The sequence below is a fragment of the Eleutherodactylus coqui genome, chromosome 13, assembly GCF_035609145.1.
Source record: "Eleutherodactylus coqui strain aEleCoq1 chromosome 13, aEleCoq1.hap1, whole genome shotgun sequence".
Classification (NCBI taxonomy): domain Eukaryota; kingdom Metazoa; phylum Chordata; class Amphibia; order Anura; family Eleutherodactylidae; genus Eleutherodactylus; species Eleutherodactylus coqui.
In genome coordinates, this window is record NC_089849.1 from 40,121,644 (window position 1) to 40,148,758 (window position 27,115).

Here is a 27,115-nt window from a genome sequence, read left to right on the forward strand (position 1 = left end):
CAAACCACTTGTATGCATGTTGCAATTGCAAGGGTAGAGAAAATGATGATTTTTAGCTACTTTTACACATTTTCAGAACACTTCTCTGCATGTAACTACTTGTGAACGCTGTTACATAGTATATATATATATATATATATATATATATATATATATATATATATATATATATATATGTATATATATATATATATGTATAGTCTGAGGAAATGACTTCGGCCATATTGGCGCAGCAACAAAAAATACACAGGGTAAGTACAGTATAAGCACCGACTGACATACAAAAGTAGTATCCTCATTCTATGGGCCAGTTCAACCATCAATCATGAGAAAGCACCCGCCCATCACCTCACATCCTTCTCTGATTGGCTATTTTTTATCCTGAGGAGATTTTTCAACGAAAAGAAAAAGACTCAAACCGCTCGCACAGTGATTGGCGCCTTCGTACAACCCCGCCCTTCTTTCATGTGATTGGACAATTCGATCCTTGACTGTTCCCGGATTGGCTGTGGGTTTTCGGCGGTTTGCTGAGGTTTGAATTGGTGCTGGTAACGGTCGTACCTCAGTAACGAGCGAGGAATCGAGGAGAACGGACTGTTGTAGCGAGTGTCGAGGTTAGCGGGCCATCATGGAGACGGAACCACTGAGAGTAAGTATATACGGGAGCGGTGGGGTATCACACTGCAATACTCCTGTTACGGTGTGGAGCTGCATTCTTGGGAATGATATTTGTGATCGTACATTTGCGGCAAGCTGTAGTACTACAGCTCCCAGCATGTTCCCTACTAGGTGCGTGACTGTACATAAGCCGGCAGTGATCTGCACTACAGGTCCCGGCATGGCCAATGCTAGCTGGCGGTGATCTGCACCACAGGTCCCAGCATGGCCAGTACTAGCCGGCAGTGATCTGCACCACAGGTCCCAGCATGGCCAGTACTAGCCGGCAGTGATCTGCACCACAGGTCCCAGCATGGCCAGTACTAGCCGGCAGTGATCTGCACCACAGGTCCCAGCATGGCCAGTACTAGCCGGCAGTGATCTGCACCACAGGTCCCAGCATGGCCAGTACTAGCCGGCAGTGACTTGGCATCAGTGTAGACTGGCGGTCATCATGTGATGGTGGTCAGTCGCTGTCATCTGTGATCCTCTGCCCCTCTGTGTCCATGTAATGCTGCCATACGGCGCCCCTCTTACTGCCAGAGAGTATACAGTTGGTAATATACACCCGAAACCGTGCGTTTTTTTATTTCCTGTGTTACAACAACCATCTCTGTAATTAAAGGGATATTTTGTGCTTTGACTATTGATGATGGAACCTCATGAAGCTCATCAAGTTGATTGGCAAGGATCTGCTGCTTAGGATCCCCACTGATCAGCTGATCCTCCAGCCCAGTGTCCGTATAGCGGAGCCGTCCGTCTCGGTGATCGGAGCATAAGTGAAGGCCTTGCTGCCATTGAAATCAATGGGAATGATGCCTTCCATTACGCTTCCAGTTCGTTGTTGCGGTCAGAGCCGGAAGTGTAGCGCTGGGTTCACACGGGGCGGACTTTCCATGCAATCTTAAGCCTGAGTCTAACCAGCAAAGTGGACAAGATTTGCAAAAATCTTGTCCACACACTGCGGCCGATCCGCACTGAAGCTGACATGCCGCGCGGAATTCAAAGTTTTGCAGTGTCAATTGTATCGCCGTTTCTGCGGCGGCCTCTCTACGGGGAGAGATGGCCATAGCGGAATATAGCCGGCAAAGCCGCTTCAAAACCTTTGAGACTGCATTTCTGCCGCGGTTGTGGTATTTTCGTGCTGACCCGCTGCTGTCATTCTGCGGGATTTACGCCCCGTGTGACCGCAGCCTAACAAGTTTTCGCTCCCATTGATGTTGATGGGAGCAAAGGCGTTTTTTCACACTTCTAGCTCCGATGCACACATTCGGTGATCAGTGGGGATGTACTGAGGATAGGTCATCAACTGTAAGTGCCTGGAAATACCCTTTTAACTTAGCGACCTGAGTGCTCCAACAATTGGGCTGTGTGAACTTGTTCATCGGCTCGTTTCTGCGCACATACAGAAAGGCTTGTCTCGTGTAAACCGGGAAATCTGCAGCAGATTAAAAAGGTTTTCTGGACAAACACTCTTGATGACCTTTCCTGGGGTCCACCAATCGGGTGCCTGCTGTTAGCACCCAAATCTGCTGGGGAATGGAACAGAAGCTGATACTCCGACCCCATGTAGTGGCTGGCGCTGTTAATTGCAACAGCGGCTCTCATTAAAATCAAACTGCGCCGGCATTTACCTGTACCAACCACTACACAGGAGCCGGAGCTAATTGCTTCAGCTTTTTTCCTGTGTTGTGGTACTGACAGTGGGCGGTGGACTCCAGCCAATCAACTACTGATGACCTATAATGAGGATAAGTCATCCATAATAATTGTCTAGAAAACCCCTTTAATGACAATTATGCGGATGATCAGTTGTGTTAGGGTGCCTGTCCACGGGCGTGATTTCGCCGGCGGTAAACCACCGGCGAATCGCGCCCGGCACCTGTCCACGAGCAGAGACTCATTGCGATTCTCTGCTTTCGGTGGGCAATTCGCAGCATGCTGCGAATTGCCCCTATTCTCCACGGCCAGCCTATCTATCAGATAGTGCTGACCGGCGGAGAATCGGCAGCGGCCTGCCGCGGGACTTCGCATCGCCCGTGGACAGGGGGCCTTAAATCGCTTGTCCCAATAGAGCAAACAATCTGCTCATGTGCCTGAAGGTAACGAGTGCTGACTGACATGCTCTGTCAGTCTGTAGTCCTTAGAATGGGCAACTTCTTTGCTCTTCTCAAAGGTCCATTGCGATTACAAATACACGCTGTTTGCCATTGTGAATACATCAGCTGAATGTTAACACTTTTAAGGAGACTCGGTCGCCATCTTTTTGGAGCCCCATAAGGTAGCGGCTGTCACACTAATTAGAGGTATGTATCTGTGCAGTAGTTTTAGAGAAACTTTATTAGCCAGACACAGAATGAGTCCTGCATATTCATGAGCTGCAGGCTAGCCACACCCACCAGCCAATGATTGGCAACTCTCTCTCCCTATGCACAGTAAGGCCACTCTCACACATGGCGTTGGTAAACATAACACAGCGGCCGTTCACTACTGAACGATTAGCTTCATCTCTCATTTTTTATGCTGCATAGAAGATGAGCGATGAAGCTCATCGTTCAGTTTAAACAGCGGCTGTTCAGTACTGAATGGCCGCTGTGTAATCTCAATGGAGAGGGGCGGGGGAACGAGAGAAGAGAAATCTCCTGCATTGCCCCCACTTTTTGGCCTCCGTGAGCAAGACAGCGCTGCTAGCTCTCGTGCAGGAGCGCGGAGACGCAGAGACGAGTGTTGGGCATCGTTTGCCAGACAGTCGTCCCGTGTAAAAGGACTTTAGGCTTATGGACTGAAAATAAGTGACCTGCTGAGTCCGGGGATGTAAGTGTTATACTTCCCTGGTGTTAGCGCATTGAGTGGCACTGCTAAGTAGACCACCCATTATAAAATTCGGATGGACAACTTGGTGCACTGCTTAATGCATTCGGCGGCAGGTTTTCCAGTGGTGACACCAGGGGAGGTAACTATAACACTTAAAGGGGTTCTGTCATTAGAAAAAAAATCAATACCCTGTTTTCCCTAAAATGAGACCTAGCCTAATAGTAAGCCCTAGCATGATTTTTCAGGATTTTTGGGAAGGCTTGAAATATAAGCACTACCCTGAAAATAAGCCCTGGTTACAGTTCATAATAAAGTCAATAGTAATGCACTAGATGCGTAAAAAGTAAAAACACAATTGCTGCATTTTTACAGCGCTTTTCACGCAGATCAGCTGAGTCACTTACCCAGCAGGCTCAGTATAGGTCCTTCCCGCTGCTCCCCAGAGCCCTGGCGTGGTTCCCACAGTCCTCGGCTGCCGACACAGGATCACTTTCTGGTTACAGGATTCATAAATCCTGCCAACATGAAGCAATGGTTGTGGTTGGTTCTTTGGGTGCTGTATTCATTGGCTGAGCGGCTCAGCCAATCAATGCAGCGCTCTAATAACCAATCAACCAAGCAACACGGGGAGGGCACCCCTTCAGGTAAGTCCAAAACTTCTGTTTGCTTCATTTTCCATGCACAATGTATATTACAAAGTGCATGGAAATGGGCAAACAGAAGTAATGAGATCTAATGTTTCTGGCCGGACAACCCCTTTAACTTTTGTCCTGGCACTATTTTGTGGTTATTGCATATTTGACTTTTTAGAGTTAGCTGCCATGTGTGAATGAGGAGTAGCAGTATTTATGGATATTATATGATTTGTTTATTGGCATTTCTCACTGGGTTTATCCTTTGTGCACTATGTATCTGATTTATTTTTTTTTTTATTCGTTTTATTTATTGGTAGATAATTTGTGAAATACAGATTAGATGAATTGTTCATTACATAGTGATATTGATCAAATTATAGCAGGTTAACACAAGGGTTATTGCTGTATTTCTTGAACTATTTGGTTATACATTGATAACAATAAACTTTTAGACTTTTTTAACAAAACAAAAACAATCGAATACTGTTCTTCTTTATTCTAATTCCTGATGAAAGAAAGTTGCAAGTTTTCATGCGCGTGTCAGTAGGAGAGGGAGGGGAGCGCGAGATGTATCTGATTTTTAGTTCTCTCCCCACTGACAGGGGAAGCCTGCTGTTATGTCTTCTATGCGCTACACATGGAGAAAACGGCAGATTCTGCTCTCTGTAGAACACATTGCATAAGTAACTGCATCAGGGAGGATGAGCAGTGCAGATGTGATTTCAGTAGCTGGAATATAAAAAATATTTCACTATTAGTAACATGTCTGTGTGCGTTTCCCTTCTAGCAGCCGTCTGCTCTAATCTCCCCTAGACTTCTGTAGGCAGCATGACCCATCACCCCCTTCACGTCCTGTTCTCTGACATAAAGGGGTGGTTCGAGTAAAGGAAGCCCCTGTCACCGCATCCTCGATGCGTTAAAATAAATCGATTACTTACCTCTGCCCACTTGTTCCAGCCAACGGCTCCAGTCTCCCTGTAACATCACTCTACAGGCTGCGGTCAGTCTGAGCCTGTCTACAAACAAGGTGCAGAAGCCAATGACAGCGATCATGACTGAGCGCTGTCATTGGCTGCTACAGGAGGTCACAGCAGCCTGTAAAAAAGGGCAAAGGAGACCAGCGTTTGCGACTGAGGACGAGTGGAGAGATGTTAGTAACCGCTGATTTGTTGCTTTAACGCATGGGGGATTCCGTGAGGTTTCCTTAACCTCTGGTTCCAGAGATGGGCATTATTTAAACAGGCAACGGATAGTAAATTTAAAAGGGAGACCCTCTAGTGGCCTGCACTTTAGAGGGATATTTCCGCTCACGTTTCATTTTAGGTAAATAACCATCAAAAATGCAAATAGTTTTATCAGAATGGCTTTCACATAGGCTGCCTGCAGACGGTGGGTCGGATCCTGCTGCGAGAATTCTCGTGCCCCTGCAGTGAGCAGTGCGGCTCACCTTCTTCCGCGTCTTCTCCTCTCTGTGATTTGTCGGCTGCCGCCCATCCGGCACATGCGTAGAGTGGAGCCGGCGCGTCGGGGGTGACATTTGTGTGGGCCTCTGCAAGACCCGCACAGAAATAGAACATGCTGCTATTTGTTTTCCGCGTGTGTTTTCACGCGGACAAATCACGGCCGTGATGCAGGCGGGCACGGGCAGAAATTCTGAGGGAAATCCCGCCGCGGAATTTCTGCCCGTGTGCAGGGGGCCATAAGCACAAGTTTGAAAAGTTAGTGACCTTTTAAGTTTGGGTGAAGGGAGGTTATGAGGTTTCAAATGCCTATTTCCTACTGCTACTATCACTCATGGCTGTTTTGTATTTTGTCTTCCAGCCTATCTTTGAAAACAAAGCCACGGAAAAAGTTAAGAAAGGTGACAACAAGCGCCTTTCTGTTGAGAGGATTTATCAAAAGAAGACTCAATTGGAGCATATATTGCTCCGTCCTGATACCTACATTGGCTCTGTAGAGCCCTTAACACAGGTAAGACTGAAGAGAAGTAGATTTGAACCATGTTCAAGTAATCTGCAATTTAACTTGCAGATGTGCTGTTTTGGTTTGTGCAGAATGATCGGATGTTAACCCTGCCCAAAATGTATTTTCTACGTCCTTGCGGAGTAACACTTCAGTAACTACGGTTGAATTAGATTCGTCCTTGCTATAAATCGTGCTATGCTGCAAGTTAAGAATCTTTGCTTTAAAACAACTCTAAAATTGATGCTGTATCAGCAGTACACCCTGAGTTAGTCTTTTGATCATCACTACCTGCCTAACAATTATATATATATTTTTATAATTGTGGGGCAGCTAGCCTATATATGAGTGATGCAGCTCCAGTGACTGTGATACTGTAGCAGGTGGTGCCCTGTGATGGTGAAATTGTGGAGAGGGGTATATGAAGAGAATGGATGCTTTCCTTAGTCCATTACCTTGGTCCCCTTTAACGGGAACATGTAATCATCTTTAAGCCCCATAAACTGTTATGGGGGCTCTAAGGCGATGGAACAGGGAGTCCAAGGAGCTGTTTCATATTCACCGGGTACCCCATTCCAGTGCTGTGTTCCTATGAAGTTAGCGTGGACTTTTTTCCAGATGACTGTGTGTGCTCTCTCATTGGTCTGTCTGCATTATAGCTCAGCTGAAGATCCTCCATTTCTGCAACCACAAGAGGAGACTGAAATGTATAACTTTTAATGTACTTTTGGGTCATTGGACAACCCCTTTTAATGTAGGATTATTATTTTGCTATTATCCTAATGGCACTTGGAGGACCTGTCATGGGACAGTTGGTGGGGCTGGCTGCATGGCTCTTCAGTGGTAGCCCCGCAGACTTTTTTTTTGTCTTTGTTTTTTTTTAAAAATGCTTTCCCTTCACTTTCACTCCATGTCTAGGTTAAGGAAAGTGAGTGTGAGGGAGGAAAAAAAAACAGTCAGTGGGGCTGATGCTCAAGAGCGGTGCAGCCAGTCCAGCTGACTTTATCCCATGACTGGTCCTCGGTAATGTATGCAATATGTTGTTGTGGAGCCCGATTCTCAGACCTTGATGGTAGCAGACGGATTTTTAAAAAACGTAGATTCTTTGCTGTGCTGAACTTTAACATCTGAAAGTAAAGCACTAAACATTTTTTTTTCTTGTAGCAAATGTGGGTGTATGATGCTGAAGAGGGACTGAACTGCAGAGACGTGACATTTGTCCCTGGCTTGTATAAAATTTTTGATGAAATCTTGGGTGAGTTTACTTTTTTAAAAATTGCCTCTATAATTGCTTCCCTGCTGGTGTTCTATTGCCCAATTCACTATTTGTTTTTTAGCTGGATGGGTAGAATCCCGCAGCGGTTTCCTCCCGTGCCCGCAGACTTGAGGCCGAAAATGACAGAGTACTCACCTGTCCGGACGCTGCGGGTCTCTCCTCCATCACGGCCGGATCTTCTTTCTTCAGCACGGCAGATGTGCTTGGTGCATGCAATGTGCACACTTTTTTTTTTTTTTAAATCTCCTCTCCCACGGATCCGCGGCACAGCACGATGAGAGCTGCGGGTCTGGGTGGCTTTCAATATCGTCAATGGAAGCTGCGGGAAGCTCCGTTGGAAAATGGAGCATGCTGTGATTTTTGTCCGCACGCCGGTAAAAAAAAAATCACGTCCGCATGCATTTATTTGCCCTTTAGAAGCTAATGCATCCCTATGGGCTTCTGGAGCTGCGGGAGAGACGTGCAAATTTTATAATTAAAATCTGGCCTAATGACATCAAAACGATGCACTCATAACAAACACAAATCTGAAATCTGTTCGGTAATTATTATATCTAACCGGTGGTGAAACTATGTGCTGATCCCAGTGATGGTTTGATGGCAACTGTATAATTTTCTTCTATTCTGTTTTCAGTAAATGCCGCTGATAACAAACAAAGGGATTCTACGATGTCATGCATTAAGGTTACAATTGACGCGTGAGTAGCTTGCAATTTTTGGGCTTATCCCCTTATGATATACTCTGTAATGCCTAAAAAAGCCAAACTGTATATTGCAATTTTTTGCCGTTCAGGGAGAACAACACAGTCAGTGTGTGGAATAACGGGAAGGGTATCCCTATTGTTGAGCACAAAGTAGAGAAAGTTTACGTTCCTGCTCTTATCTTTGGACAACTGTTGACCTCTAGTAACTATGATGATGAAGAGAAAAAAGTTACAGGTCAGTGTCACTTTTACCCCTGAGTCTGTGCTTGATTGCTAAATGTTTTGTGCCATTAAACTTTCTAGTTGCCTATGGTGCACGTAAATTTATAGCATTGTGTAAGTGCATACTTACAATAATGGCAGCCCATGCAGCCATTATAATAAGGCCCCTAGATAGAGGGGCCCCATCTCCTCTTAATATTGAAAAGTAAATGCCTGTACAAGACTTCTCATTCCACAGAAAACTCATTAACTAAAATAGATGGTGCGGGGAAGAACACATTTGGTCTTTTTGTTAGGTGGCATAACCAGGCACTATAATGGGGGTCCAATTCCGTCTTTGCAATGGGGTTTCCTCTTGTCTAAACATGCCACTGTGCACGCTCTCAGCTTTCATTTTACACACCGTTTTTCTCTTGACTAATTGTTCTCTATTCGCAGGTGGCCGCAATGGTTATGGTGCTAAATTATGTAACATCTTCAGTACTAAGTTTACTGTGGAAACTGCATGTAAGGAATACAAGAAAGTCTTTAAACAGGTAGGCCTTGTCAACATATGTATAAGCTTTAGGGCTTTTTGTTTCTCTTTTCAGTTTTTGGAGCAGAGACACAGTGTTGTAAACGCACGCACCACACGCACACCCCACACAACACCACACACCACACACCACCACACACCACACCACACACCATTGATTTCAATAGGTTGGAATTTTGTTATGCTTGGACTTTTGGCCCCCGGCTTCAGCCTGGTTAAGGGCACTTCCCCTTGAGGTAGGAAGTGCTCAGTTATCTCCATTGCACAATCAGAGCTTCTATTGGTCGAGGTAGGCACCTTGTGGCATTCCTCCAGTCCCCTTCTAAAGCGCCCTTACAAGGCTTTTTATTGGCTGCTGCCTTCTCCTCCCCATACAGTCCACCTTCAGATACTCGGGACTGTAGTCTGCTGAGGCCAGTGGCGTTTTCGGTCTCCTCACATTTCCAAGACCTGCTCTGAACCGGATAAGCATTGCTTGGTGGATAGCTCCTCTCCTCCTTGCTTCTCCTGCAGTACCCATAGCAGAAGGCATATAAACAAGTGCTCTGAATACTATATGCAGTCTTTTTGGCACCGTGTCTGATTCCAGAGCTGAAGTCTCCCAACAGCCTTCCAGCTAGAGCCACGCTTTGCCTCTGCTCGCTGCAATACAAAGTTTCCATGGAGACAGGTCAAGCCATTGTGCCCCAACTATCTTCTGTCGAGTTGGGCAGCTGACAAACCACTGGCAACTACTGCACTTGTCCAACCCCTGGTTCCTGCTGAACCAGAATGGGCACGTTCCCTATCTCGGGCAGTATCAGACCTTGCTAAAGTGTCCACTGCCATTATGCACAGGCTGGATGAATGGGATAGGAGAGATTTTACAGTAAGTACAAAAATCTCATTTTCCGTTTCTCTGCTTCAAAAACGGAATACAAACGGAAAAACCTAATGGTAATGTGAACAGAGCCCTAGGGCTCGTACATATCTGTGTCAGGGAGTCGTGTTCCTGCTCTGTTCGGGGAGCAGAACGGCACTCCCTGGCAAAACAGAATGTCTTATAACTGAGCTGAACAGAACACCATTGAATATAATGGGATCTGTTCAATTTCCAGCCAGTAGGCTGGGTTCATACGGGGCGGATTTGCCGCGGTTTGCCGTTGCATATCCACACTGCGGCAATGCAATACAAATGTGTTTGGGCAAAAAGCTGTTCTCACAGGATGGATTTTTTTCCGCACAGCCGCAGTGCGGAAATGTAACTGTGGCGCGGTTTTTCAAGACGCAGCATGTCCATTCTTTTGTCTTTTCAGCAGCGCTTTTTTTATCCATAGACCTCTATGGACACAGCAAAATACACTGCAAAAGTAAAAAAGCGCTGCGGAAAAACCCGCTTGCGGATTTTTTGCAAGAAAATCTGCAAGACAAAAATAACCTTTGAAGCGGTTTTGCCGCAGTAGCAGTTCTTCGGCAAAACCGCAACAAATTCGCCCTGTGTGAACCCAGCCTCAGTCTGGCGTTTTGCAAAGATTTACAGAATGAAATGGCACAGCTTGCTGTGCAATCTTATCTTGTTTTCTAGTGGAACTCTGCAACTGAGATTCAGAATGGAACCTCAAACACTACCATGAATGAACCCTTAGTATTTTATTTGCATCTGCTTTTACCTGTTAGTTTTTTTTTTACATATATATATTTTGATGCATGTACATATTTTAAACGATATATTGCATATTGTTGGTTCCTTTTTATGTCTTTTTAATAACTTGCTGCTCTTTTTGCCAGACCTGGTCCGATAACATGTTAACAGCTGGAGAGTCTAAAATCAAAGCTTTTGATGGGGAGGACTATACTTGTATCACATTTCAGCCAGATCTTAGTAAGTTTAAAATGCAGATTTTGGACAAGGACATTGTGGCACTTATGTCTCGGAGAGCCTATGATGTAGCTGGAGCTGCCAAGGGGGTGAAGGTGTTTCTGAATGGCAAGAGACTTCCTGTAAGTTGTGCCGTTTTATGTGTTTGTAACATGTTGATTTTCATTACTTGAAGCTCGAAAGTCTGAATTCTGTTTTTTTTTTCTTTTCTCCCCCACCCTCATTCTCCAGGTAACTGGCTTCCGCAGTTATGTGGATTTGTATCTTAAAGGGAAGGTAGATGAAACCGGTAACTCTTTAAAAGTCATTCATGAAGTGGTGAATGATCGATGGGAAGTATGCTTGACTATGAGTGAAAAGGGCTTCCAACAAATCAGCTTTGTCAACAGTATTGCTACCACAAAGGTATCCTTTTCAGATGTGAAATACATGATGTGCAAATTACTGGTTTTGATCATGATTCAAATGCCTTTATTTTCCTATTACTGCTTGTCCTCAGGGTGGTAGACATGTTGACTATGTTGCTGATCAGGTTATCGCCAAAATTATTGATGTTGTGAAGAAAAAGAATAAGGGTGGTGTTTCAGTAAAGCCATTTCAGGTATGCCATGTGTGTCAGACATTTCTGAATATTTTTAAGGGTTCTCCATTTTCTGCTCACCTCCTACAGCACCTACTTGAGTGCTGCAACATTGCAGTGGTGCACCGGTCCATAAGCTGCTGTGCCTCTCATTCTGCAATGTATGGGAAACCTGCACAGAGGGCGTCCACATAGCATCTGTGTAATAATGTCATTGTGTGAATTCGAAAAAGCAGACACCCTTTCTGTGCAATCTAGGGATGGAAGCATCAGTTCAGTGTTTAACCCCTTAAGAACATGGCCCTTTTTTTTTTTTTTTTTCTACCGTTTTTACCTCCCCCGTCCCTTCTAAGAAATCGTAACTCCTTTACTTATCCATCGACGTAACTGTGAGCGCTTGTTTTTTGCGGGACAAGTTGTATTTTTCAATGGTGCTATTTAATGTACTGAAAAACGTTTTAAAAATTCTAAGTGGAGTAAAATAGAAAACGACATTCCGCCATCTTTCATTGCGTCTTTCTACAGCGCACAAACTGCAACAAAATCGACATAACTTTATTCTATGGATCAGTATGATTACTACGATACCGAACTTGTAGAGTTTGGTTTGTTTTTTGGTTTTTTTTGCTGTACTAATTAAATTTTTTTCAGAGACATTTTATTTTCTGCCACCATCTTCTGCGCGTGATAACTTTTTATTTTTTTGTCGACGTAGTTGTGCAAGGGCTCATTTTTTGCGAGACATCCTGTAGTTTATGTTCTTACCCTTGCTAAATACTTACAACTGATGTGTTTTTTGGTTTTTTTTGTTTTTTTTAATTGCGTTTTGTCTTGGAGACACGGGGACGACTTGATGGGCAGTCTGCTAAGAAGGCCCCATCGCAGGGGGGGGGGGCGTACAGTACCCCCGAACAACGTTTGGAGTATTTAAATGCGGCTGTCATTGATCGCAGCATTTAAAGGGTTAATAGCGCTGCTCAGCCACGCGGCTGATTGCAGCTCTTGCCCGCGGGTGTCAGCTGTAATAAACAGCCGATGCCCGCACCGTACGAAGAGAGGTCGCCCCGCAAACTCTCTTTATAAATAGACCGCCGATACAGGCCGTCAAAAGGAGTATCGGCTGTCATTAAGGGGTTAAATGCACTGGTACTCATGTAAAGCAGCCCTGTTAAGCTGCTTTTTCTCAGTCTTACACACGTAAATTTTGTGGGGGAATGATTGTTTTCTCTATTGATTTACAGCAAAAATCTGCCTGCTGTGTATTTGAGAAAAAGTAGGCAACCGCCTGGAGAGCCCTTTTTATCACCTATAGATAAACTGTACAGATGTTTTTAATATTTATGCTAAATAAAATCTTCCCCAGGTGAAAAACCACATGTGGCTCTTTGTGAATTCGTTGATCGAGAATCCAACTTTTGACTCCCAGACAAAAGAAAACATGACCTTGCAGTTAAAAAGCTTTGGCTCTAAATGTGTGCTGTCAGACAAATTCATTAAAGCAGTAAGTATTTTGAGTTCTCCCCAAAAAGTTATACTTTCTATAACTTGCTAACCAGTAGACATTGGTTTTAATTCGTTACAGTAAAGCTATTGATGTCCTATTATTGAGGCTTCGTCATCCTATTTGTTCTTTCAGGCAACCGGTTGTGGTATTGTGGAGAGCATTTTAAATTGGGTGATGTTTAAAGCGCAGACTCAGCTGAATAAGAAGTGTTCTGCGGTAAAACACACAAAGATCAAGGGGATGCCCAAACTGGATGATGCCAATGATGCAGGTAATTGTCCCAGTGTTAACAGAAAAATGTTGTGAATTGACATCTTTTTTTTTGTAGTAAACGGCTTATTGGACCTTATACCACGAAAAATGCTAAAGTTTTTTTGCTTTTTTTTTTCCCCCCTTGTTTTCAGGCAGCAAGCACTCTGGAGATTGCACACTTATTCTTACTGAAGGAGACTCAGCCAAGACATTAGCTATATCTGGCTTGAGTATTGTTGGAAGAGATCGATTTGGTGTGTTTCCATTGAGAGGCAAACTTCTAAATGTCCGGGAAGCTTCACACAAGCAAGTGAGTCCATAGAAACCTTCACCAATGTTAGTGAAATGTAAATTTCTCGAAATGGAGCTGCAGGCTGTTTTTAGATATAGTTTTATTCTGATCTGATTTTCATTTGGCTAAATGTTCAATGATGTAGCAACTACTGGTTATCCATGTAATACAGTCTGATAGAGGCTTTCGAGGTCTAATCTGCATATTAACTGGCTCATAAATCATGTTTAGATTATGGAGAATGCTGAGATAAACAACATTATCAAGATCGTTGGTCTGCAGTACAAGAAAAACTATGACGATGCGGAGTCTCTGAAAACTCTTCGCTACGGCAAGATCATGATTATGACAGATCAGGTAAGGCCTTACTGCTAACAGGCAGTGGATGGTAATACTTGAATTTGAGCTATTTAGAGAGGCTTGAAGTAGGTGTTGGATTATTTGGGATAATTGAATGAGTAGAAGTCATGTTCCTAGATATTCAAGAGAGCTTTGCCTAACTCCATCCAGACTATGCCACCTAAATTAATGGACTAGCAGTCTGGTCTTTGTGCCTATGGTCCTCTGATTTATGCGCTGTTTGGTGCTGTCCACTGTCAGCAAGATTGAGCTGTCACAATGACAGCCTGATCCTGTAGCATGGCAGAGAACTGAAATAATCATGCATATCACAAAAAGCCCCAAATACAGCACTTACATTGAGTGCTGTGGTTCGGAATGCAGAGGCGCTGCTCTCTTTCGATTGGTTTCTAGGGTATTTCATATCAGTAATGACATCACAGGGATTCCCTCTGCAGACGGACATAGAGGCACGCAGTGAAGACATGATTTGTACCTTCTTTGCCAGTCTGTGAATATAGAGCACTGGTAGCTGTGTTGTAAAGGGCTCATGCCATTAGATCACTGTTTAACAATTTGTATGTGTCCTCCCTGCTAACATGTGCATTCATGGTAAAATAACTGAATACAGAGAAATGTGTTGAAAAATATACAAATGTAGGCTGACTGTCCACGACCTGGTCGGATGCTGGATCCCGCACCGGAATCCAACCCGGTGACACACACACACGTGCCTGTTTTTTCGTCCTCTTCTGTACTGTGCAGTACGGAATCTGCGACCTTTCTGCAATGTCAGTTGCAGAAGGGCCGCAAGTCGGTCAGCTTCCACTCACTTTATTAGGATCCGTGCAAAAATAGAGCATGTGGCTGTTTTTTTGTGCGAAAAGCTGTGGATCGTCTGCACGAGAGACTATTGTGAATTCAGCAATTCAAACCCCACCGTGTGCAGGTGGCCATAAGCGTATAAAAAAATAAATATAACAAAAATCCACCCTCTTCAAAAAAAATAAAAATGCAGACCTGAGCATGAAGGGCTTAATCAGAGCTTTTGGTACGTGTTATAGGATCAAGATGGCTCCCATATCAAAGGCTTGCTGATCAACTTTATCCATCACAACTGGCCCTCTCTCCTGAGACACCGTTTTCTGGAAGAGTTCATCACGCCTATCATTAAGGTGAAATATTTGCTTATTGTACTATTTTTGTGCACCCACACCTCTGTTGTGTTCAATGTACATCTTATCCATTTGCCCCTCTCCATGCAGGTCACTAAAAATAAGGAGGAATTGTCGTTCTACAGTATACCTGAGTTTGAGGAGTGGAAGAACAGCAGTGATAGTCACAAGTCCTGGAAAATAAAGTACTACAAAGGTTTGTTTTAAAACCCTGTGTGGTAGTGCTACCAGGCAAGTAAGAACCATTTTTATATTCTTGTGGTGGAAGGGTTCTTACACTGGTGTTGCCTAACTTATTCTCATAGCATGGGCTAAAAGGCACTTGGCATTCGTATTCGTGTGCGTGCGTGTGGAGAGCCTTAGCCAAATCCACACCATTTAGGTGTGGATTTTGCCACTATGGTTTTGTGACATATTTGCAGAATTTCTGCTGTGGAATGCCAGCAGCAAATACGCCAAGTGTGAAGGCGGTCTTATGGTTCTCCTTCCTGCTGAAGCTACTTTCGGCCTCCGCTCAAACTGCATGTCTACTTCCATTTATAGAGACTCATATTTTCTGTCTTAAATTTGATTGTGAATCTAAACTAAATGCACAGAACTGTATTTTAATTATGCCGATGTTGAACTATAGTGTCAGTTTTTAAAAAGCCATTCAGTTTTAAGCTACCTTACTAAGGAAATGCTGTGTATGGTTTTAACATTCGAAATGTGTTTTTGTTTATTTATAGGTCTGGGGACGAGCACATCTAAAGAAGCTAAAGAATATTTTGCGGATATGGAAAGACATCGAATTCCGTTCAAATACAGTGGCCCCATGGATGATGCTGCGATCACCTTGGTAAGACGTCTTTTAGCACTGTGACACTTTAATTTGGTTAAGGCAAAACTACTGTATATGTGATAGATATCCAGATATTACATTCTATGAGGGGAAGCAGAAAGTCAAATATTAATGGTAGCTTCATTTGTTGGGAAGCATGAGATCAACAAAGTACATAGGGCCTCTCTATGTTGGTTGAAGTTTTCCACTTAAAAATCTCCAGCATGATGATTGTTTTAGAAGTGGTATTGATTGTCCATCGTTCCTTAACTCTTTCCAATCCAATTTGTATCCTGGTTTTCCTAGGGTGCTTACTCTCTTTCTGCCATTATACAACAGTGCTATCTGCTAGCTAAAGCCGGTACTGCATGAGGTGACACATTTGATAGGCTTCGACAGCAGAGAGGCTGGCAATATATAGTAAGAGAACCCCGATGGACGTCTTCCAACATCGGCGCTGTACACCCTTAAATCATAATGTCGTCAGACAGTGGATTGGAAAGGGTTAAACAAGTGTGATATAGTGCTGTTGAAATAAATTGTACCGAAGAAGCACTCAGGTTTTGATTTGGGGAAATTCCGAAAGGTTTCATAGCCCTCGGCATTATTTTGAGTAGTGTGACCTCCAGCCTACTGTGTCATTTAAGCATTCTTTTTTGACATGAGACGACAAAATTGTGATATGCTCTTTTAAACTCTAAAACTGTAAGGTCTTCCAGTAGAGAAAGAGAGGGAGATTTATTAGTGTGTTTTTTTTAGCCTGAACATAAATGTTAACAGCAAATGAAACTTATATCTTTTTTTTTTTTTTAAATCAAACATTCAGGCCTTTAGCAAAAAGAAAATTGATGACCGTAAGGAATGGCTGACAAACTTCATGGAAGACAGGAGGCAGAGGAGACTTCATGGTTTGCCAGAGGTATATTCTCCAACACTACATATGATGTTTCTCTGGCAGTGTTCTCATTTTGTATTGGAATAATTGCTTTTTAACTTCTATATTCAGGATTACCTCTATGGAAAAAGCACAAAGTACTTGACCTTCAATGACTTCATTAACAAAGAGCTGATTCTGTTCTCGAACTCTGATAATGAGCGTTCTATTCCGTCCTTAGTTGATGGTAAAGTAACTTTTAAACTAGTCCTCTTGCTCTAGCTTCATCAAATGTTAAAGATATTAACCAATGTTTTACAATAGGTCTGAAACCAGGTCAGAGGAAAGTCCTGTTCACTTGCTTCAAGAGAAATGATAAGCGAGAAGTGAAGGTTGCTCAGTTAGCCGGTTCTGTAGCTGAAATGTCTGCGTATCATCACGGTGAGGTAAGATCTTGGTTTAGATTGATATTCCTATAATAAAATGACATATCCAGTCACTGGGACCTCCACCAATCCTGCGTACAAATTTAGGTGCCAAATTTAAATGCACATTTAATGTTAAAGGGAGTCTGTGAGCTCAAACTTGCTGTCCAAATGGCAGCATGTTATAGAGCAGGTAGAGCTGAGCAGATTGACATAGGTTTATGGGGAAAGATTCAGTATAACTTGTATTTTTTTTTTATTCATAACTCTACTCATACTGTTGAACAGTCCAATGGGCGGTCCTATTGATGATTGACAGCTATGTAAGACTGTACATAGAGGAAAGTCTTTCAATCACTGATAGGACCGTCTGTTAGACTGTTCAGCTCAGAATGAGCAGATGCCATATAATAAAACACAAGTTGTACTTAATCTTTCCTCATAAAACTAGATATCGATCTGCTCAGCTTCTCCTGCTCTATAACATAACAGTTTGCACCGCATGTTCGAACTGATAGATTCCCTTTAAAGAGAACCTACTTGCATTTTCAGAAAACTTTGGACATGTGAAAAGTGTTGATCGGCAGGAAGTTTATTTATACTAATAAGAATGCGGTCTATATTGCATTAGAATTACCTCTGGGATTTTTGAAATATCAATAACTTCTGTCTCTTTTCTTCTGTAGACCTCTCTAATGATGACCATTATCAACCTGGCCCAAAACTTCATGGGCAGCAACAATATCAACCTCTTGCAACCGATCGGTCAGTTTGGTACTAGATTGCACGGTGGTAAAGATGCTGCTAGCCCTCGATACATCTTCACAATGCTTAGGTAATAAAGACCAAAATGACAGGAACAGTATACAGTGATACTTTGGGTTAAGAGTGCCTTAGCTTGCAAGCTTTTTGACTTGCGAGCAGGCTCGCTCCTGAATTTTTGCTCTGATTTAAGAGCAAAAACTTGGGTTACAAGCCTTGCTCTCAATGGGACCGCTGCTGCTGCCTGGGGCTCAGGCGTGTCTAGCCCCTTGTTCTCCCTGCACTGCTCTGAAGCTTTTCAGCAGCAGGGAATTAAAATCCCCGTCTGCTGAGAGGGCTGCGTCTGATTTGGCTGATTTTCAGGAAAGGGCTTATATTTAAAGCCCTTCCCTGAAAATCACCGCAGGGGTTTCGGCGTCCTATTGCTTTAAATAGGGCAACGGCATCCTCATTGAAATCGATGGGAGAGCTTCGCGATCTGGAACAGATTAATGGCTTTTCCATTCATTTCAATGACGAAAATTGATTTGACTTACGAGTGTTTTGGGTTAAGAGCTCCGTCACGGAACGAATTAAACTCTTAACCCAAGGCACCACTGTATTGTATGTTTTCTGTCTGTTTGTAAATGAGTCTATGAATGTTTGTCATATGCTTGCTTCATTCTATTGCAGCCCTCTTGCCCGTCTCCTCTTTCCCTCTATGGATGACAATGTCCTCAAGTTCATAAATGATGATAACCAGAAGGTTGAACCTGAGTGGTATATTCCTATCATTCCCATGGTACTAATTAATGGTGCAGAGGGGATTGGCACTGGTTGGTCTTGTAAAATCCCCAATTATGATGTCCGTGAGATAGTAAACAATATCCGGAAAATGTTGGACGGTGAAGAGCCTCAGCCTATGGTGAGCATAATTCTAAAATACAGGAAGTATGAGCAATGATGAGATCTCTTAAAATGATGATCGCATGGAAATTGCTTATTTTTATACAGCTCCCAAGCTACAAGAATTTCAAAGGCGTTATTGAAGGGCTTGGTACAAACCAGTACATAATCAATGGCGAAGTGTCCGTGCTGGATGCAACTACTATTGAAATCTCTGAGCTTCCTGTCAGAACATGGACACAGGTACCTATGATTTAAATGTCTCTGTATAACCATTGACTAAATGCTGTTCCCTTTTTTAAAAAAATTTCAAACTTATCTTTTCCAGAATTACAAGGAACAGGTTCTGGAACCGATGTTAAATGGGACGGAAAAGGCTCCTGCACTTATTACTGACTATAAAGAGTATCATACAGACACTACTGTCAGGTTTATCGTTAAGATGACTGAGGAGAAGTTGGCTCAGGCTGAAGCTGCCGGCTTGCACAAAGTCTTTAAGCTTCAGACCCCCCTTACCTGTAATTCAATGGTGAGTATTTTACACTGCCCTTGAGTTTATAATGCAGTAGTTTTACCATCTTTTATTTTGTCTTGTTTAGCTTGGTTTGTACTTACCAGAATCTCCTTTCTTCAGGTTCTCTTTGATCACACCGGTTGCCTGAAGAAATATGAGACCATTCTGCATATTTTCCATGAGTTTTATGAACTGAGACTCCGTTATTATGGTCTAAGGAAGGATTGGTTGCTAGGAATGCTAACCGCTGAAGCCTCCAAGCTGAGCAATCAAGCTCGTTTTATCCTGGAAAAGATTGATGGCAAAATTGTTATTGGTGAGCTGAAGGAAACCTCTATAATAATGGTGTTATCTAGGCAATGGACATCGCTAATTTACTGTAGATTTTGTCATGAACTTTAGTGCAGGTCTGCAGCAGATTTCACTCCAATTTGAATTTGATTCTAAAAGTGAAACCTGCTGCAGAACTGCTATGTGTAAATGCACCCTCAGACTTAGACGTAAATTGTAATACTTGCTGATTATTTCCAGGCGATGAGCGAACGTCACATGACCATATCCTCGTGCAATGATATTTCATCCTTACTAATGCTTGTGTGGTGCTCAGCTGTTTTTCTCATTCCCATGTGCTTTTGAGTTTCGGCATTCATGCTTAATCATGTCTCCATTAAAACTCTTTGTCATGTTTTGAAATAGTTTAATTAGCTGAATATCAATATAAATTTTTGGCTAAAATCCTAGCATCCTGTATAAAAAAATTTCTTGGGACTATCATTCGTGTAGACCTAGCCGGGTTTGTCCCAGCAGATAGAGCTGTTACTCTGGCTCCTATTGCTAGGACTAGAAATATAGTCTCTCTGTTTCGATCATTAGATGGTTATAAAGCATTTAATTCAATCTCTTGGGATTATGAGGTTTGCACTTAGGAAATGGGGCTTCCAATAACTCTTTTCTTTCTTGGGTGGGTCCTCTTTTATTTCTCTCTCAAAGCCATTGTTCATTATGCAGGCTTTTATTGGCTTTTCTTTATCTTGCTGGGGCTGCCAACTTTCCCTTGGCTATGCTAATATGCCAAAATATAAATAATATGGCAGGTTTTTACAAAGAGACTAAGTTTGTGGTAGATGACATACACCTTACACTTGCTTAACCCCTTATTTCCCTTCCTAATCTGCACATTGTACTTTCATACTTTGCCTACATATCAGGGCTCACAATTAACCATAGTAAATCTTTAGCGCTGAACGTTAACCTACCAACAAATATTTCTTAGCTGTATTATTGGGGGACACAGCTGAAGACCAGCTCTTCCTACCAGTTATACCCCTCCTGCAGACACCAAGCTAATCAATGTTAGCTTGGAGACTGTAAAAGGCAGACGCCTCCAATCAATCGATCTTCAGTTCTCCTGGATATGGGAATGCAGAGTTGGCAGGACTCTCCCTGTTACCCCACCGAGAGGAGTGAACGGGCTGAAGTTAACCACTCTGTTGCCAGCCCTACCCTCCAGAAGGGAAGGGTTATGTGGAATTGTGCCTATAAAGAGGTTAGTGGATGAGCAGAGATATTTTCTAGAAAGTTTATGCTTTAAAAAAAAAAAAAAAAAAAAAAATCAGTAGTTCTCCTTCTTACACCCTCTCCCACCGCCCATCCCCATAAAGTTAAGAATTTATCGGAGGGGGCTATCCTCTCTGTTATAGAGTTTAAAAGGAACCCCACCCCATCTAAGTGAGTGTCAGAGGGCAAGGGGGGCACAGTCAATCGCTAGTTTCACCCTGACCCGCCAGCCACATCACCATGCGACCCAGAATCTGTGACGGTTCCCCTTTCTGTGCCTGGGCTTCGGATGCTGGCCTTCTCGGGGATCTGCTACCCCCTGCGAGCCCGTTTCTCTTTTCTTCCTTCTAATCCACCATGCACACAGACACAGCAGTGGTGGTCGCCATACTGACCAGCTTACAGAATAGATACAGTCCTATTAGCGTGGACTGTACTGCGTCTTTGGCGCTGGACTGTAAAGCGCGGGCTGCTCTGCACTCCCTCTTCTCCCCACGGACTCTTCAGTCACATGCGGTCATGCCTCCTGCTGCGCTCCTCCCAGGACTTGAGAATTATGCTGCTTTCTGTTGTGGTGGTTCAATGGTTTCCATTGAAAATACACAATCTATTACTCTATCTTACTCGGGTATCCTGCTCTTAGAGGAGATACGTGTAGCTAATAATACCTTAAATAGGGAAATATTCCTGTATCTTTAACTTGAGACCTGGATATTTTTTTTGTACATTGCAACAGGGTTGATTGCCAAACCTTATGTGTTTTCAAGAGAATCTGGGACTCTAACTCAAATTCTGAAGGCCTAATTTCTCTTCTCTGTAGGCTAATCTTGGCACATAGAATCGTAGAATTTGTCTCCCACTGTCCCATTAATGTTACTGCAATGAAGACAAGTATTGGCAAAAAAAAAAAAGTATTGGAATACAAGTATTGGCAAAAAAATAAATAAATCTGCACTGTGCATGACCGACAAGCCACCACGGTCATATGCAATGCAGAATAATCAGGTACGCAGGGTCGTCGGCCAGCTTTACAGCCAGAATCCACTGTGGGATCCGCCTTGGTCGTGTGAAGCAGGTGATGATATACTATGGCTCAGGCTCCGATTTGCCATTATCTGTATGACCTTGTCATTTCTCTTTTCAATTGTTCTAGTACCCGTACCTTTTTAAAATTATGTAATAGAAAATGATTGATTAGAAAACTGCTTGTCTCGAGGTGGTGCTATGGCCTCGTATTCTAGTGACCAATGAGGGTTTCTGTGGTTGTATACTCACCAACTCAACACGTCACCTTTTTACATGCTTTTGGTTGATATACTTCCTTTAAGGGGAAATTGTCAATTTTGTAGGAGTTCTTTTAAAAAAACTGATTGTGCAAGTAGCTGTGTAGTAAATTGATTTGCACGTGTTTCTATCTAGAAAACAAACCAAAGAAAGAGATGATTCAGATATTGGTGCAGAGGGGATATGACAGTGATCCAATCAAAGCATGGAAACAAACTCAAGAAAAGGTACAATTCTTTCTCCTCCCTTAAAAAACTGCTACCGGTAGTAGGAAATGTTAGAAACAAAGACTGATTACCCATGGGCATAATTCCTGTTTGTGCTGATAAATGACTAAACACTGGCACACGGACCTATTAAACTGGCTATTCAAACAAGTATTAAAAAAAACAAAAACACATATCCTATTATGGTTGATGTTCACAGACCAGAATTGCCCATATAAATCTATTGGTGTAAAAAGACCAACATGGATGCTACACAAATGTGCGCTGCGGGGTTTTTTTTGTTTTTTTTTTTGTTACGCATGTTGCCAGGAGATGATGGGGAGTGAAATAAATTAAAGGGGTTCTGACACAAATAATGTTTTTATGCTTTAGCAGCCATTGTTCCCTGGTCTGCCTAATGGACCCAGGGAACCCATGGTTTAATGGCTGCTAAAGCATAAAAAGATAATACTTACCTGTTCTTCTGTTGTTGACATCGGGGGGGTCATCTCCCGGCAGGCGCTGTTCCTCCTCTTCTGTCTGCACGAGCCGCGCCGCTCCGGGATCGCGCGCATGCGCAGTGGAGAGGTGCCCTCTGACAGGAGTCAGGACGGGCTGCGTCTCCACTGCGCATGCGCAGCACTCTGGAGTTCAGCAGGATGGACAGGCCGCCCACAGCAAGCACTGCTTGTGACGTGCTTGCTGTGGGCGGTCCGTCCGTTCACCCCGGAAGTGCCTGACGGACGGACCAGAGCAGGAAGCGGTCTTTTTGACCGCTCCTGCTCTACTTTAAAGGGGTTGTCCCGAGGCAGCAAGTGGGTCTATACACTTCTGTATGGCCATAATAATGCACTTTGTAATGTACATTGTGCATTAATTATGAGCCATACAGAAGTTATAAAAGGTTTTATACTTACCTGCTCCGTTGCTGGCGTCCTCGTCTCCATGGTGCCGACTAATTTTCGCCCTCCGATGGCCAAATTAGCCGCGCTTGCGCAGTCCGGGTCTTCTCCTCTTCTCTATGGGGCTCCGTGTAGCTCCGCCCCGTCACGTGCCGATTCCAGCCAATCAGGAGGCTGGAATCGGCAATGGACCGCACAGAAGCCCTGCGGTCCATGAAGACAGAGGATCCCGGCGGCCATCTTCAGCAGGTGAGTATGAAGACGCCGGACCGCCGGGATTCAGGTAAGCGCTGTGCGGGTGGGTTTTTTAACCCCTGCATCGGGGTTGTCTCGCGCCGAACGGGGGGGGGGGGGGGGGTTAAAAAAAAAAAAAACCCGTTTCGGCGCGGGACATCTCCTTTAAAGGCACAGAAGAAGATGCCGGCTGGAAGGGACATGCCTGGCGATCAGGCAAGGTGAGTACAATTTTTTTTTTTTTTTTTTTTGATGTCAGAACCCCTTTAAGCTGCTTGCGTTTTTTGTTTTTTTTTGCATGCGGATGAAAAACTAGTGGACAAACTGCTGTTAAACATCCAGTATGCAACAAAACTACATGTACATACAGTGAAATCTGACGTTTTTTTTCACGGACCAAAACTGTTTACGGGATTTAATAGATGATTGTTAGGTTTGTCCGTCTGCTGTGCTGATTTAACTGCTTGATATATTTTTAAATCACAACCTCCATGCACAAGACTGGAGCTCTTAAGGGTATAAATTCTAAAAATGCCCACCCTGTGGCACTTTAAGATATGTCTTAATGTAGAACTACTTTAAACCTCGCTCATATGCTTTCCACTGGTGTGCCCAAACTACTGATATTCAATATATATTTTTGACACAATCAAGAATCGACTGTAAACGAGCAGCAGTGTAATTAAAATATTTACAGCCTCACGTTGGGTTCAAATGACAAAGCAACAGAACATTTGCTTCAAGAAGTGCTCTATATCAGTGGGGTGATATTTGAGGGTCCTATACCAGTCATGAAAAGCTGCTTTTTAATATCCTGCTACTTTCCTTTGCAGGAAGAAGCTGGAGAGTTAATTGAAGAGGAAGACACTGAAACTTCAACCACTGGGCCTGATTATAACTATCTCCTTGGTATGCCCATGTGGAATTTGACCAAAGAAAAGAAAGATGAGTTGTGCAAGCAGAGAGATACTAAGGTTAGCTTTATGTGCCTAGCATCCTAGAACTTGAGTAGTGCCTCTCCACTCTGGAGATAAATTGGCATGTATTGATCTAGTATGTGTGCATAAGCTTTCTGTCTTTATCAGATTGCTGAGCTGGAAGATCTCAAGAAAAAGTCTCCAACTGATATGTGGAAAGCTGACCTTGCTGCCTTTGCTGAAGAACTAGATGTACGTTATTTTATTGCCTCCTTTCACCTACACTATTGAAATTACTGTTTTTAAATGTATGTAAAATTTTAGCTGAATTTAGTAAACATAGACTTGTTCTTTAAAATCACAGCGTGTAGAAGAAAGGGAGCGGGCTGATGAACAGGCTTCCCTTAAAGGCAAGGTTGTAAAAGGCAAAAGTGGAAGACCACAGGTGAAAAAGATGCAGTTGCAAGAGATTTTGCCATCACCCCATGGAAGACGGATCATTCCTAGGATCACAACTGCTATGAAAGCAGAGGCTACTAAGAAGATCCAAAGGAAAGTGAAGGTTAGTTTGGGATGATGCTTAGTTACTGTGGGGATTTTGCACCTTTGAAATACAGTAAAGTGAGTTTATCCGGATGTTGTCCATACTGCTTTGCCAACTTAAGAGTATCTGCACTTTCACCTTTTAAAGCACTTCTCTGTCACGTTTCCGGCTCCTTCCAGCAGCTGAACAGCGCTATATGAGGCTGTCTTCAGCTGCCATAAAGAGCCGAAAATGGACGACTGAGCAGAAGCACTCTGAAGGTGTAAGTACAGGTACTCTTTAAAGAGAAGGCGTCTCTATATATAAATCCGGAGCCGGCGGCCAGGTGAGTGCGTGCCCCGCACAAAAATAGGACTTGCCGCGCGAGATTTCGCGCGGCCGTCTGCATAGGAGTGCGTATTGTAATGCACTCCTATGCAAACTTTCAGTGGCGGGATTTCCGCCCATGTGCAGGCGGCCTAAATCTTAGGGAATACATTTACTTACTAATAAACTTACAGGTATACAGGTGTGAAACCACCTGTATGTACAGGATTAGGGTGGTTTCATACCTGTATATACATTTAACTTAATAATCAGTTTTCTGTCAAGCTTTGCCCTTGGTTAACCGTTGTCTCGAATAGCCCTTTTGCTGCCATCCAAGAAATGGCTGCTGGTGGAAGGGCATGTAATCTAACACGTCCATGGAAATCACACTGCACATGATTAGCTTCCTTAAATGTTCTAGGACCTGCAAGCACAGATGAATGTTTGGAGTGTGTTTTCATCTGTTCAGGCATCCAGGACACTCACAGTTAGCTTACATGGAAATTGCGCAAGATTACTGATGGATATGTTGTATTGCTTGCTCCATTGACACTGATTTTCTAGATGACAGTGGCAGGGCTGTTGAAGACTTTGCTTACCAAGATGCATTGCTTGACAAATTGAGTGAACTTCTAAATAAAGCCCATCGTTGCTTGTGCTCATCCTGTAGTCCTGTAAATCCATTCTCTATTTGATTTTTGTATCAGGCTTTTTTTGGATTACTAAGCTATGTAAAATGTAAGGGGAAGGAGCGTCCTCCTGGCAACTTCCTATTTAATCAGCCTTTGGAGATCCAACATTAACAACCTTGTACATTTGTTTTTTGTTTTTTTTTTCTTAAGAATGAATCCATTGCAAAGAAGATGGACTTTGGAGATGATGATGAACAGCAGGAAAGTGCTCTGAACAGCCAAGAGAATAGTCCTGAAAGCATTTCTCTTGCTGAAAGACTGGGCAAAAAAGTGAAAGCTGAGCCAGGTTTGTGTGTTGTTTTTTCCCCTTCAGTCACCGCTTTGGGTTATTGGTTATGTGATGGCTTATTAATTGGTAAATTTGAATTATACAGGCACTAAAGCAAAATCGACTAAAGGCAAGAAGCAGGCAACACTCCCATTCAAACCTGTGAAAAAAGACCCTGATAGCCAGTTTATGGATTCACAAAGTGACTCTGAACCTGAGGTGATAGCACCACGTGCGGCTCAGCCAAGACGGGCTGCTGGTAAGATGTTAATGTATACCAAGTACATAAATATTGTCAGTCCTCTTAGTCGGCGACTATCTCTATTACTCTAAATACTATGGCCACATGTCCCCAACCAAGGTCGGTGTGTAGTCCTGCCTTTATCACAAGGAAGGTGAATGTGGTCGCGTTACAGAAGCTTGCTAGATTTCAAAACCTGCCTGATTTCTTGCAACTATTGCATCAATTTGTGCGTCACGATGCAACAACAAATGTTAGTAAAAAAAGAAACCAGCGGTCATAAGAGTATGCAAACTGAATAGTACAATGTCACTTGCTGGAAAAGGGGAGTTTTGTGGTAAAGTAATATTCCCCTGACGATGGGTCCAGAAGAGAGGTGAAGTCCAATAATAGATTTATTGGATACAGCAGAACGACCACTATAGGAAGTAGGAGAACAGAGTTAAGTAAGGAAATGCAATGAGTTTGTGTATGGGAACACCCACACCTTTCTCAAGTATAGTAACATACCTGTAAATTAGGGTGTTGATAGGTGTTGAGCGATAGACTCATTCACTGGAGGCAGCTGCTGTAGCAAACAAATCCAGCACCACGCTCCGGCTGGAATGCAAGCACGTGTTCTACCGCCCGGAAAATGCATATCATCCCAGAGCGCGCGGTGGAGGGGAAAAAAAATATTTACAATAAACACAAACTGACCGTCACTGGTCCTAATACAACATCCACGTGTACATAGGGACAGGTATGTAAAATGTACACAATTGAAAAGTGCAAACACATGGAACCATAGAATAGAGACAAGACATTCTAATAAATATATACTATAAATATGAAGAAAACAAAGATGCAATAATGGAGATTCTAATACGATGGACCTAT

At 43.2% G+C, this 27,115-nt stretch overlaps 1 protein-coding gene and 1 long non-coding RNA gene across 2 annotated transcripts in view; one reads left to right on the top strand and one right to left on the bottom strand.

The window, feature by feature from the left end:
• Positions 1-533: 533 nt before the first annotated feature.
• Positions 534-27,115, top strand: part of TOP2A (DNA topoisomerase II alpha) — a 33,097-nt gene continuing 6,515 nt past the window's right edge. The window contains exons 1-30 of the mRNA XM_066587345.1: positions 534-649; positions 5,928-6,077; positions 7,233-7,323; positions 7,979-8,042; positions 8,138-8,283; positions 8,709-8,806; positions 10,573-10,785; positions 10,895-11,068; positions 11,163-11,264; positions 12,607-12,744; positions 12,880-13,018; positions 13,152-13,309; positions 13,523-13,648; positions 14,695-14,805; positions 14,896-15,001; positions 15,534-15,643; positions 16,452-16,544; positions 16,632-16,746; positions 16,824-16,945; positions 17,611-17,759; positions 18,359-18,590; positions 18,680-18,814; positions 18,900-19,100; positions 19,206-19,401; positions 22,062-22,153; positions 24,102-24,242; positions 24,354-24,437; positions 24,550-24,747; positions 25,878-26,013; positions 26,102-26,254. Coding sequence (XP_066443442.1) covers positions 629-649; positions 5,928-6,077; positions 7,233-7,323; positions 7,979-8,042; positions 8,138-8,283; positions 8,709-8,806; positions 10,573-10,785; positions 10,895-11,068; positions 11,163-11,264; positions 12,607-12,744; positions 12,880-13,018; positions 13,152-13,309; positions 13,523-13,648; positions 14,695-14,805; positions 14,896-15,001; positions 15,534-15,643; positions 16,452-16,544; positions 16,632-16,746; positions 16,824-16,945; positions 17,611-17,759; positions 18,359-18,590; positions 18,680-18,814; positions 18,900-19,100; positions 19,206-19,401; positions 22,062-22,153; positions 24,102-24,242; positions 24,354-24,437; positions 24,550-24,747; positions 25,878-26,013; positions 26,102-26,254 — 3,994 coding nt within the window. The 5' untranslated portion in view covers positions 534-628. The remainder of the gene's footprint in view (positions 650-5,927; positions 6,078-7,232; positions 7,324-7,978; positions 8,043-8,137; positions 8,284-8,708; positions 8,807-10,572; positions 10,786-10,894; positions 11,069-11,162; positions 11,265-12,606; positions 12,745-12,879; positions 13,019-13,151; positions 13,310-13,522; positions 13,649-14,694; positions 14,806-14,895; positions 15,002-15,533; positions 15,644-16,451; positions 16,545-16,631; positions 16,747-16,823; positions 16,946-17,610; positions 17,760-18,358; positions 18,591-18,679; positions 18,815-18,899; positions 19,101-19,205; positions 19,402-22,061; positions 22,154-24,101; positions 24,243-24,353; positions 24,438-24,549; positions 24,748-25,877; positions 26,014-26,101; positions 26,255-27,115) is intronic.
• Positions 16,363-26,891, bottom strand: LOC136588263 (uncharacterized). Its single transcript, XR_010787560.1, has 4 exons — positions 26,747-26,891; positions 21,918-22,057; positions 19,187-19,370; positions 16,363-16,972 (listed from the first exon to the last, which is right to left on the bottom strand). It is a non-coding gene; the product is annotated as an uncharacterized lncRNA (long non-coding RNA).